Source organism: Electrona antarctica, assembly GCF_951216825.1.
Source record: "Electrona antarctica genome assembly, chromosome: 10".
NCBI classification, from domain to species: Eukaryota; Metazoa; Chordata; class Actinopteri; order Myctophiformes; family Myctophidae; genus Electrona; species Electrona antarctica.
Genome location: NC_136791.1, coordinates 23,828,273 through 23,841,583, shown reverse-complemented (window position 1 = coordinate 23,841,583; position 13,311 = coordinate 23,828,273). Strand labels below are relative to the sequence as shown.

The following is a 13,311-nucleotide window of genomic DNA, read 5'->3' as shown; positions in this document are numbered from 1 at the left end:
TTCAGTTTACTCTAGACCCGACTCGAGTGGAATACGGTAGTAAGAGTGGCGACAGCCGCGAGACGCTTTGATCTCGCCGCAAAGTGGAAGTTGGAACTATCCATAGGAACTACTATCCCATTGAGATAGAATGAGCACTTCCGCATTCCATTGTTACTAGTGTGTACTCTTATTCTGAAAAAATCGGCCACCGGAAATCTAGCTTATTGCTGCTGACAGAAGGCTCCGTTCTTTTGGCAAATCTAGAACTTCCTGCCAGAGAGCTAGCAAATTTAAGACATCCGGTTGCTTTCAGAATAAAAGCGTGGTTAATTAAATAATTATTACATTACATTATTAGTATTGTTATTACATTACAGTTATTGTGAAGACACACATTATGTTTCTGTGTAAAAATAAGTAATTAAATAACGTAAAAAAGTTATCTAAATGGATAAATGCCCAAGTCCATGCACTGGAGTGCCCAAGTCCATTCACTGGAGTGCATGGACTTAATAAAGTGGATGCTGGACAAAATCCCTGCTATGTTTCGACTAGTGTGACATACGCACGCGTCCGGGGAGACCTCCTCTACAACACCACACTGTCCGCTAAGCAGCAGAGGTGTAAAACAAAAATTGGCACCAGGTCACAGGTAAAAAAACATAAAAAAACTTCCCATTTCCAGACTACAGTGGACTAAAGTGGACGCTGGACAAAAATCCCTGCTATGTTTCGACTAGTGTGACATACGCACGCGTCCGGGGAGACCTCCTCTACAACACCACACTGTCCGCTAAGCAGCAGAGGTGTAAAACAAAAATTGGCACCAGGTCAGATGTAAAAAAACTTAAAAAAACTTCCCATTTCCAGACTACAGTGGACTAAAGTGGACGCTGGACAAAAATCCCTGCTATGTTTCGACTAGTGTGACATACGCACGCGTCCGGGGAGACCTCCTCTACAACACCACACTGTCCGCTAAGCAGCAGAGGTGTAAAACAAAAATTGGCACCAGGTCAGATGTAAAAAAACTTTAAAAAACTTCCCATTTCCAGGCTACAGTGGATTAAAGTGGACGCTGGACAAAAATCCCTGCTATGTTTCGACTAGTGTGACATATGCACGCGTCCGGGGAGACCTCTACAACACCACACTGTCCGCTAAGCAGCAGAGGTGTAAAACAAAAATTGGCACCAGGTCACAGGTAAAAAAACATAAAAAAAACTTCCCATTTCCAGACTACAGTGGACTAAAGTGGACACTGGACAAAAATCCCTGCTATGTTTCGACAGGGATTTTTGTCCAGCGTCCACTTTAGTCCACTGTAGTCTGGAAATGGGAAGTTTTTTTAAGTTTTTTTACATCTGACCTGGTGCCAATTTTTGTTTTACACCTCTGCTGCTTAGCGGACAGTGTGGTGTTGTAGAGGAGGTCTCCCCGGACGCGTGCATATGTCACACTAGTCGAAACATAGCAGGGATTTTTGTCCAGTGTCCACTTTAGTCCACTGTAGTCTGGAAATGGGAAGTTTTTTTTATGTTTTTTTACCTGTGACCTGGTGCCAATTTTTGTTTTACACCTCTGCTGCTTAGCGGACAGTGTGGTGTTGTAGAGGAGGTCTCCCCGGACGCGTGCATATGTCACACTAGTCGAAACATAGCAGGGATTTTTGTCCAGCGTCCACTTTAATCCACTGTAGCCTGGAAATGGGAAGTTTTTTAAAGTTTTTTTACATCTGACCTGGTGCCAATTTTTGTTTTACACCTCTGCTGCTTAGCGGACAGTGTGGTGTTGTAGAGGAGGTCTCCCCGGACGCGTGCATATGTCACACTAGTCGAAACATAGCAGGGATTTTTGTCCAGCGTCCACTTTAGTCCACTGTAGTCTGGAAATGGGAAGTTTTTTTATGTTTTTTTACCTGTGACCTGGTGCCAATTTTTGTTTTACACCTCTGCTGCTTAGCGGACAGTGTGGTGTTGTAGAGGAGGTCTCCCCGGACGCGTGCATATGTCACACTAGTCGAAACATAGCAGGGATTTTTGTCCAGCGTCCACTTTAATCCACTGTAGCCTGGAAATGGGAAGTTTTTTAAAGTTTTTTTACATCTGACCTGGTGCCAATTTTTGTTTTACACGTCTGCTGCTTAGCGGACAGTGTGGTGTTGTAGAGGAGGTCTCCCCGGACGTGTGCGTATGTCACACTAGTCGAAACATAGCAGGGATTTTTGTCCAGCGTCCACTTTAGTCCACTGTAGTCTGGAAATGGGAAGTTTTTTTATGTTTTTTTACCTGTGACCTGGTGCCAATTTTTGTTTTACACCTCTGCTGCTTAGCGGACAGTGTGGTGTTGTAGAGGAGGTCTCCCCGGACGCGTGCGTATGTCACACTAGTCGAAACATAGCAGGGATTTTTGTCCAGCGTCCACTTTAGTCCACTGTAGTCTGGAAATGGGAAGTTTTTTTATGTTTTTTTTACCTGTGACCTGGTGCCAATTTTTGTTTTACACCTCTGCTGCTTAGCGGACAGTGTGGTGTTGTAGAGGAGGTCTCCCCGGACGCGTGCATATGTCACACTAGTCGAAACATAGCAGGGATTTTTGTCCAGCGTCCACTTTAATCCACTGTAGCCTGGAAATGGGAAGTTTTTTAAAGTTTTTTTACATCTGACCTGGTGCCAATTTTTGTTTTACACCTCTGCTGCTTAGCGGACAGTGTGGTGTTGTAGAGGAGGTCTCCCCGGACGCGTGCGTATGTCACACTAGTCGAAACATAGCAGGGATTTTTGTCCAGCGTCCACTTTAGTCCACTGTAGTCTGGAAATGGGAAGTTTTTTTATGTTTTTTTACCTGTGACCTGGTGCCAATTTTTGTTTTACACCTCTGCTGCTTAGCGGACAGTGTGGTGTTGTAGAGGAGGTCTCCCCGGACGCGTGCGTATGTCACACTAGTCGAAACATAGCAGGGATTTTTGTCCAGCGTCCACTTTATAAAGTCCATGCTCTCCAGTGAATAGCATTTATCCATTTAGATAACTTTTTAATTACTTATCTTTACACAGAAACATTACTTATTACTTATTTTTACACAGAAACATAATGTGTGTCCTATAGCATCGTTTAAATGCTTAATTTATAGTTTTAATGTGCAAATTAATCTTTTTTTCAATACTCTAGAGGGTACTCTTATTTTGAAGAGATCGTCCCCCGGAAGTCTTATATTTGCTCACTTAGATTTGCCAAAAGAACAGTGCTCTGACAGAACACAGACTAGGCTGCTAGTCGTTAGCTGTAGATTTGCTAATGTTGTTGTTTACACTGCTGCTAACCTCGCCTCACCAGGCTTTCCACCACACTGCTGCAGACTGCAGAGCTCAGTTCTGTATTAATGAACGAATGCTGCCCATGCGTGTCAGTGAATGAATAGTGCGTGCGTGTTTGTTTGGCTGAGATAAAAGGTTATCTTGTTTATTTCACAGAGAAGAAGAACCATACATTTGTTTGTTGTTGCTGCTCGATGCTGCTGCTCACTGGATGAGAAGATCTGCTGCAGATGCTACGTCTTCTGCGTTTTAGCCAGGTTTTAGTTTAAAAACAACCTACCAACAGTCAGATAAAAGGTATCTAATATCATTGTGTCGTTTCTTTAATAACATATTAGCCTTAAAAGCGTGCCTATTCTGGGCGTCTCATATAGTAATGGGCGAAGATTCGTCAAAAAATGGCACAGATCTTCTAATTTCATTATTTGTATGTGATTTAAATGAAAGATGTAATGGCATCATCATATGCTAGTCAATTGTAAAATCCCCTGCTGTTGTATAGCATTCTTTACGCGAGAAAGTAAATGTCATTTATTTAGGGTAGTATTGTTTTGAATTTTATTTTATGATTCTATTCAAGTACAAAAGTAGTATGAGTGTGTCATCAACCCCACACTCTTTCTTATAGTCTAAATACCACAATATGAGCACATTTCTATGTGAAATGCTTTTGTAAGAGAGTTAAAGTACATTTAAGTAAGAGTTAAATAATTTGACAAATGTAAAGTTACTCGACAATCAGCAGGCAACTAGAACTAAGCACCTGGCTACAGCAGTATGAACAGAATCAGTGCACATGGAAAGGATTGGTAGGCTATTTCCATTTCTTTCACCATAGTAAATGCTGCATTCATGGTCTGGAGAGGGCAGTTGTTTTACAGACGGGTAAAAGGGCAGGGGCTGAAGCCCCCTTTGATGTCTATGTGTGCATGTCCCTATACAGAATGATCTGAGTTTACATGCTTCTCCTCAGTTCGGACACTATGGACCTCCACAAGATCATCCACGACGCGCTGCATGAGTTCATCCAGACCTTCATTCCAGATGCTGATCTCAGGTCAGACCTACTACTATACTGCATGGATCACACACACACACCCTCCCACACTTTCACTTTCGTTTTGTGTCATGCATGTTTGCCAGCCTGACTAACCTGATGACTTAGGGGCCGTTCACATACATAAGACACAGCTGTCTCCTCGGTGTGTCCTGTCTCCTCCGTGTGTCGCAAGCTCGTGATTCATTTCCAATGGGAGTCACATTGTTTGACGAGACAACCTTGTTGCATGAGGGGGAGGAGGGCAGAAAACAGCAAGTTTGTCTCGTCAAACCACGTGACTCCCATTGGAAATGAATTGCAAGCTTGCGACACACGGAGGAGACAGGACACACAAGGAGTTCTTGTATGACTTTTTTCTCAGCTTTTCTAAGCTCACAACGCCTCGCATAGGGAGCTTGTAGATCGGGCTATTTTCACAATATTATTTATCTGTGGAACGGAGCCAAACTAAATTGAATGCCTCAACTCCTAAAGTGCTTGTCAGGGTTGGGGAGGTCCCCAGTTCAAAATAAAATATGATTATTTTGGAGGGTCACACGGCCTGAAAAGGTTGAGAACCATCGTCTTGAGGCCTATTCACACTCTAGTTTTAGGTGATAAGGGGACCATGGAAACGGTGGTTAGTAAAAAACGAGAGATGTGTTTTGGGTCGCTTACCACTGCGGCGTGACGTCTTGTTACCTAAAAGTATGAAGTAGGAGTATGAATAGGCCTTTTTTCCCTACTTTCTTCTTTCTTCTTCCCCGCCCAGTGCCCTGGATGAGGTTCTCCTGTCCTACATCACCGGGGTGCTGGAGGACCTGGGCTCCCAGGAGAGTGTGGAGGAGAACTTTGACGTGGAGGTGTTTGCAGAGATGCTGGAGGCCTACATACCTGGCTTTGCTGAAATTGATAGGTAAATTAGATATAAGAACACTTTCTCTCTACTGTTTTCCCTGAAGCTATAACAGATGCAATGATACAAAACAATGCAGAGTCGCTGTTTTTGGAATAGCTTTGTTGTAACATTTTAACCCATTTAAGACCTGAGGCCCATTCTACAAAATGCCTTCTATCTAAATCAGTGGTTCTCATACGTTAAAGATTTTTAACATTTTTAAAAACACTTTGTAAGTCGCTCTGGGTAGGAGCATCTGTCAGACGATCACATTGTCTCACCGTTGTAATTTATTTAAGCATTTGTTATTTTGCACTACAGTGTCAAAGTCTGTGAGATGATGTTCAGCCTGGCGTCCAAGCTAGCCACAGCTCGAAGCTCAGGTGAGATGCCCTTAACTAGCTTGCTATTATTACGATATGTAAGATCGCCCTGGCAATTGATTCATGTCCCAGTGAATCTTATTCTTGTAGTTTGATCAAGCTTCTTTTTAAGTTAAAGCTCTATATTCTGATAGTAAGAATAGTGTTTGTTCAGTAACGGGGATCTCCCCATCTCTCCAGATCTTTAATAAACCAAAAATACATTTTCAGGTAGGTAGCCAATTTCAGTATCCATTTGTCAGTTTCAATTATATAGTGTTCCAGGTTGAGTTTGTCTGCTAATCTTTCTGTTTTTATCACGTCCCACTTCAAATTGGTATCCTGACCCGTTACTGAACAAACACTATATAGCCATGATACTTTCAGAACATAGGCCTACTTAACATTAATTGTAGCAAAAACATTTAAACTTCAGAACATGACTCCTCTGGTCTAGAGTGTAACAGTGTACAGTAAGAGTTTGTCTGATTACTATTTATTTCTGACAGAGAATGACGTGAGCAAGGCGAGAACGGATGACATCATCCCACTTCAACATGCAGCTCTGTCTACTGGCCCTGTTCTGGGCAAAGACACGCACTGCCTTAGTATGCAGACAGAGGGCGCCACTGCCAAGGTATTACAATCTAACCAATATCAGGTCATATCAGTGGATTGTTTTTGTTCTGATTGTCTTCTCCATTTGAATCTTTCAACAAAAAAAAGTTATTTCCACTGTTAACTCCATTACGGGTTAATCAAACAAATCGATTTATCAGTTATAAAAAATAATCAATTTGAATAAGAAATTGTTCATTTTGGGGGGAAATTTGTAATTTAGCTCTTTCAAAACGCAAACTAGCAGATCTACAAGCTCTAAACACATTGTGAGTGTGTGAATATTTCCGTGATAATGTTGTATTAAACAGGGTTAATACTTTCCAAGTGGTTAATCAGAATAATATTTAGTTAAAAAAACTGTTTGAATTTGAGTCGATATATAAAAAAATAAATAAAACCGATTTATCAAAACTACGTGGAGTCCTCAACTCACATGATGTGACTGATTGTATCAGGCCAAGATAACGCCTAGGAATGTTTAACAAACAGACCCCTCCCACCCTTCCCCTTCCCCAATCCACCGATGGACTATAGTGAACGCATAGGTTGCATACAGTATATATTAGATTATTAGTACTTTACTTATAGAACAGATTTTAATATATTATGCTTTTAAGTCGTTTTTCTTAGTCGTTTTTATAGTATTTTTATATAGTAACTGTGTACGTGTGTACTGTGATTTCTTGTTGTCTTTGATCACTGCACAAAAGAAGTTTCCGAAAGGAAAAATAAAGTTCTTTGAAGTCGAAGAGATGTTTCGTACTTTCGCTGTGGTGTTTTTAGGTCCCAGCCTCAGCGTGGGAGCAGCAGGAGCAGCACCTGTTGGAGATGTTTCCTAAGTGCAGCCTGTCGGAGGCCCGCAGCGCACTGTCCATCGCCAGGGGCGACATGGAGGAGGCCGTGCGCCTCATCATCGAAGGGGACATCCAGCTCAAACCTTCTCCTCTCAACGTGAGTGAGGAGGCGTCCCCAAAAAATAAATGTCCAGAGTATCGGCGGCTGCCAGCTTTGCATATTATGCTGTTGTTTTGTATACGGACGTCCCTTTCGTTCCATCTGTCGTGTCTCCTGTTCTATTGTCTCGGACCTCGAGTCTGTTTTACCATTATCCCATTTAGACCTGAGGATGATTCTACAAAATGTCTTCTAAATCATGAGTTTTCTGAAAAACCTGTTTCTATGTCAGTGGTTCTCAGCCTTTTTCATGTCGAGGACCCCAAAAATTATATGCAAAGATTAGAAGAATTAAAAATGTTCAGTGAAAGAATATAATTATGTTCAAAAACATCCAATTTGATGTCTAACCCTGACCTCCTGACCTTAACCACATGGCCACTGAACAATAGTTGTGTCCTATACTGACAACAAATCACACTTTAACCCATTTAGACCTGACACAAGATTCTACAAATGCCTTCTAAACCCTGTCAGTTTTATCAAAACCCCATGTTTCTATGTCAGTGGTTCTCAAACATTTTCATGTCAAGGAGCCCCAGAATTATATGAAATTGGCCGCCGACCCCCATCTGAAAATGTTGTTCCAGGGACCCCCCAGAAGCAAAGATTTGAGTTAAAAACGTTCACTCTGAAAGAATATATATTCAAAGATTTCTCGATTTTTCAAAAATAGCAGATCTACAAGCTCGTAGTGCGGCAATCGGTGCAGCGCTATGAGCTTGTAGATCTGCTAAAGTATAACATAATGCTTAAAACACAAAGGGGTTCCCGCCCTGAATGGATTAATGAGTAGCATTTTCCTGTTGGATGACAAAGCGCTGTTCTGTCCTGTTGGCTCAGGTGAACCACAGGAAGGATGTGTCACCGGGCGCAGACCAGAAGCTGAAGGAGAGCATCCTACAGAAGTACGTCCCGCTCTGTGTTCATTTTGACAGCAAGCGTTGATTTAGTCATAGTCTTTTGAATAAAATGTAATTTAGGTTTAGTCTATTGGTGACTAATATAGTATTGGTGACTAGAGTTTTGTGTTTCTCCAGGTATATGCACATAGACAGGGAAGAGGACAAGAAAACACACCGGCCCGTCGCTCCCAAAGACGTAAGTCCTCGCGTTGTGCCATCATAAGTTACAAATGTCAAATCTGTTCTGCTCTACAAAATGCGTCATTCTTTTCCCAATTATTGTATTGCTTTTACAGCCTCCAAAGAAGCTGGTTCGTTACCACGGCAACCAGGTGGTGACCACTAAAGGAGAGCGGTACCAGCTGGTGAAGAAAGAGGAGAGCGACGAAGTGAAGAAGACGTACGTCAGTCTGAAGCCTGCTAGGAAGTACAGATTCCACTGACCAAATACACTACATCTCCCCCCACTCCCAAGAATGTACAAATGGAACCAAGAACCATAAGGGTCCATTTGGTTCCGTTTGTACACTCTCAAGAGTTGTGCATCCATAGGAACCCTGTTAAGGACCACCATGGCATTTCTTTGAGTGGTGTAAACCACTCCAACAACTGGCTTTGTTGAGTGGTGTAAACCACTCCTACGACTGGCTTCTTAGTCTGTCTGCTACGGTCACCCAGTTCACCCGGGTGTGATTTCATTACGTCAGACATTACGTCAGACCACAGCTGATCAGTCTATATAAGACCTTACACCACTCAGTTCGCACAGGTGTGATTTTTAGTTTGTGTCCACATGTTTGTTCGTACCAAAAAAATGAGCATGGTTGCTATGGTCACTCAGTTCACACGGGTGTGATTTCATTACGTCAGACATTACGTCAGACCACAGCTGATCAGGCTATATAATACCTTACACCACTCAGTTCACACGGTGTGATTTTTTTATTATGTCAAGGACCCCCGAATGAATGTGTATTTGGCCACAGACTGGGTATAGGACGACCCCCATTCCAGATTTGAGTTGAAAAAGAAATCTCTTTTTTCCAATGGGTGGGATTTATTTTTATTTTTTATAGCGATGCTATAGTAACTAATTTTACTCAAAGACCCCTGCACTAAGAAGTAAGAGCAGCTATGGTATTTATTTTTTTGTTTTCGGGTGATTTTACCATTTGTATTAGTTGTTTTACTTGTGATTATCTGCCTTGGTACCAGAGGGGATGTCAAAGCTTGTTGTTTGTAATAACCTGTGTAATATTTACTATGTTTAACCATCTCAGCAGGTCTGATGAAGCACTGACAGTTTATTGTTCTTTATTTTTTTTCTTTGACATTTTTCTTTGTATTGACACTAAGCTACAGGGGCAGGGCTGTGTTCCCCAAATGTGTCGTCCAACTAATCCCAAATTCGTCTGGAAGAAATTTGTTTGAAAAACTACCCCTCATCTACGCAAAAAATGTCACATAAGCAGGCTTATAACTATAGGGGCCATTTCAATCTTGTCATATTTGTGGATTTCTTAATGCCCGTTTTACAGAACACAGAAACCTGCAGTTTCTGTGTTCTGTAGTTTCTGCGTAGTCAGTCACTATGGTTTTGGGAACATGCAGTCATATTTGGTAGCCAAGATACAGCGATAATGTCGTTTTCACACTACAAGATTTTCCCAATAAAAAAAAAATTGACATACAAGCTTGCGGCACAAAGTTACTCTTGTGCATGTGCTATTTTTTGAATAGCCAATGCTAACATCTAAAATGACAGGGATGTTTTCCTGGTTGGGTTAAGCAGTAGCCCGTCTACATTTGGGAAATCCACTCCAGATCAAATACTTTTTCATTGCTGTAAATTGGCTAGATTTCCGTAAATCCTGTTAATAGTTAGAGGTAATGTTGAAGTTGGATATTAGTTAGCAATTCCTCTACAATTCCTCTAGCAATTATAAGTATTTATAAATCAGTCGAATGCTACTTGAGGAATAGCGTCCTCTTTATTTTTGATATAAATGTCTAGATTTGCAACGTTTCTAAATGCTTGCCGGTGTCGTGGATTGGAAGGAACCTGTACGGTTTCATTTATTTTCATCTATTCTCTACTTTATTTGTTTTGCTTGTGATGTGCTGTATTTGAATTGTTTGAATTCTTTTTAATGTATATTAGGATACATTGGTTAGGAGTAATTCAACCAAAATAATGACTTATTTTCGATCAATTACACACCCCATGAAGCCTTGAATTCATGGAGATGGTTTGTTTTTGCCTCATTCTAAGGGACGATAATTTGATGACTGGCGTAGTATCTGGTAGGAGACACAAAGGTTTGAGTCTTGTATTGACCGATGACCCGGTCAAATTATTTGCTCAGGAATGCGACAAAAAAAAACGAATTGCCATGAATTCAAAGCTTCATGGGGTGTGTAAGTGTAACTGATTAACCTTGCGTGACCAGGCTTTCCACCTCGGAGGAAAGCCTGGTCTGTGTGATCTGGTCGGGAGCGGATCATATTGTTACCGCATGTTGTAGTCATTGTTTTGTAGTCATCAGGCCACACCCCTCTAAACCAGAAGAATAATACCTTCCAAATAAAGGCCTTGATGTGGCGTAGATTCGCTGATTTCTAAAATATCAATGTGAGTGTGCTTTCCAGAGACTATTTAGCGTCCGTAATCCGTATACCTTTTATATCCCACGAGGAAATTCTATTCTCAGCGCAGGCTACGAGAGAACGAGTCACACTTTTATTGGGAAGGCATTATTTTTCCAGTTTGAGGGAAAGGAACTTGTGGTTTGAGGGTTCCAGCCTGATGACTACAAAACAATGACTAAGATATCATCCACTCCCGACCGAATCATAAACCCGAAAAGGAATGCTGCCCAGGATAGTAACTGACTACTCCTTTAGCGTACTTACACTACTTCTGTTTTGTCCTCCATACATTGGACTGACCTCTAGCCTTTTATTTTGGATCAGGGTATTATCTTCTCAGTGTGTAACACTAAATGTTAAAAGGTGTAACTAAGTTACACTTGCCTCAATGTCATCTTTAATAATGTGGTATTATTGTAGTGCACAATCATACAAATCCTTTACCTAGTTGTGTTCAAATTACAACTTTGCTTTGAAGATAATTTGGTGTGTTACTACAGTTTATAGTAAATAAAGACTACATTTTCTTACATGACTAATTGTCTTTATTCACTTAATTTCCCCCATCAGTAGTACGGTATATTAAAATCACACTCGTGTGAAGTGAGGGGTGCTCTTATTACATCATCTCATTCCGGCCACTCACTTTTGTCTTCAATGTTTGTGTTACCACAAACTCAAAACTGCCCATTCATTGTCAATGGCATTCAATGTAAGTGTTTTCACAAAGACTCAAAACTGGCCAAAGAATTACATCATAACTACCCTAAACAAACATTTAAAGTCCATAGACGTGGCTGGCGACCGTTTGTTTAATTGGGCTCTAAACAAACAAAAAGTCCATATACTTGGCAGCCACATGACGTAATTTGGGAAAGCCCCAAGCATTGGAGGGGCAGCCCCTCAGACATGCAACACCACTTGGACATTTGACCAGCAGTAGCCATTTAGAAGTGTAGCAGAACTCCACAAACTTTATTCAGAATTGAGAGTGAGCATATTATGGCCAAAACAATAAAACAAGACATTCATGAACCACATTTTCCCAATTTCATATCCTGAAAATAAAAATGTGCTTGCAACAACTAGCCTAGTGCCACGCCGTTGTGGGACGAGGCACACATGGTAAACAAGATAACGTTGGAAACAGAAGAGAAATGGATTCATAATCCAGACAACGTAACAAAGGAAGTATTGCTTTTCCATGACAGTAACGTGTACATGATACAACAGATATGCACAGTCACACTAATGAAAAGCCTGATCTTTAGTGTATTGGTTTGGAAAGCATGCCCTGAAAATGCTAAATATTTGCCAACGTAGAAGGCATCGTCCTTTCTTGGTAGTTCACCACATTATCCAGTATCCACAGACTTAACAGATTCATCCAGGGTTGGTTTTATACTTGTAAATAGTCAAGCTACAAGCTTGACTATTCAGCTACTTTAGGCACGCAGAAGGGTATAAATTACACAGCCTCTAAATACTGATGCTTTCCTGTACACAATATTTTTGGCACATTCAGCACTTTACAGGCAATGAATCTATCCCATCAGTGCTTCTTAATGTCCTTCATAATTTATTTATGAACTATTAAAAGAACACTCAAATGACACAATGGCCAGCTTTCAAATGGTTCTCACACCTTGATATCCTAAATAATTGAAAGTGTCTTTTTTTAAAGAGTATACATAAAATGACATTTTTAAAGATAAGCTCAAACACATTTTCAAAAAACAGTCTTCAGATGAATTCTTGTTAGAATTTTAGTGATGGACCTGGGACAGTTTGTCAAGCGTCTCATGAGCACTCTAAATCGTGCTGACAATTTGACCAAGAAGAAAAAGAGGTAGTTAAGAAGCTTATTACACCCACTTTCAGCAAGGAGTAGAACTGTTTTATCTTTTAGAATGAACCGATACCAATTTGCAAAATGGGAATGCCGGTGACATCTTGAATATTTGTTTAGATACTTGTGCTCAATATTCAAAGATTTACTCCTTTTATTTTGTTTTGCGGGATAAAACATGAAATGTAATAAATAAAATAGGTCCACTTGAATATGTGTCCCACTTGAATGTGTGTCTGTAATAGACTTAAGTTACAATCTAATGTCAAAATGTAGTACAGAAATCTCATATTTATCAATAAGCAAATTGTATAAAAGGTTACACGTCAGCACTTGCAAGCCACCCATGATAATTCAAACCAACAACAACAAAAACAACTGTCAGTTAATGCTATAGTATGGCTTTAGTTTTGATTCACTTACAGTATTTAACATTTATTTAACCACTTATTAAACCCAGGCCGGTGCTCTATGCTCCGGGGGACTCTGCGTTGTGAGCTTGTGGACCTGCAAGTTTCCCCAGAAGAGGGAGGGAGACTAGGGTTCATATGGAAAATGAAGTTGATCAAATGGTTCTACTCCTATGCCCAAAACAGGACCAAATGTGCCTTAGCCTTTTGGAATTTTGGTGCAAGACAGTTTAGGACCACTAGTTCCTGCTCTGAGACGCTTGAAAAATCCAGGCCCAGATGACAGTAAGTGCAGCCTGACATGCCACAGCAATCTGGACCATTAC

At 40.8% G+C, this 13,311-nt stretch overlaps 1 protein-coding gene across 1 annotated transcript; it reads left to right on the top strand.

Annotated features, from left to right (window-relative positions):
- Positions 1 to 3,243: 3,243 nt before the first annotated feature.
- Positions 3,244 to 11,261, top strand: cuedc2 (CUE domain containing 2). The gene is made up of 9 exons (XM_079512997.1): positions 3,244 to 3,595; positions 4,272 to 4,355; positions 5,110 to 5,253; positions 5,557 to 5,618; positions 6,107 to 6,234; positions 7,002 to 7,169; positions 8,016 to 8,080; positions 8,213 to 8,273; positions 8,374 to 11,261. Exons 2-9 carry the CDS (start codon positions 4,282 to 4,284, stop codon positions 8,518 to 8,520), a joined length of 849 nt encoding a protein of 282 aa, XP_079369123.1. The 5' UTR covers positions 3,244 to 3,595; positions 4,272 to 4,281; the 3' UTR covers positions 8,521 to 11,261.
- Positions 11,262 to 13,311: the final 2,050 nt, after the last annotated feature.

Excerpts from the sequence above, each read along its gene's own strand:
- cuedc2 (XM_079512997.1), top strand. The coding sequence starts at position 4,282 with ATGGACCTCCACAAGATCATCCACGACGCGCTGCATGAGTTCATCCAG. Across the intron at positions 6,235-7,001 it reads CAGAGGGCGCCACTGCCAAG|GTCCCAGCCTCAGCGTGGGA; the intron begins GTATTACAATCT and ends TGGTGTTTTTAG. Across the intron at positions 7,170-8,015 it reads TCAAACCTTCTCCTCTCAAC|GTGAACCACAGGAAGGATGT; the intron begins GTGAGTGAGGAG and ends CTGTTGGCTCAG.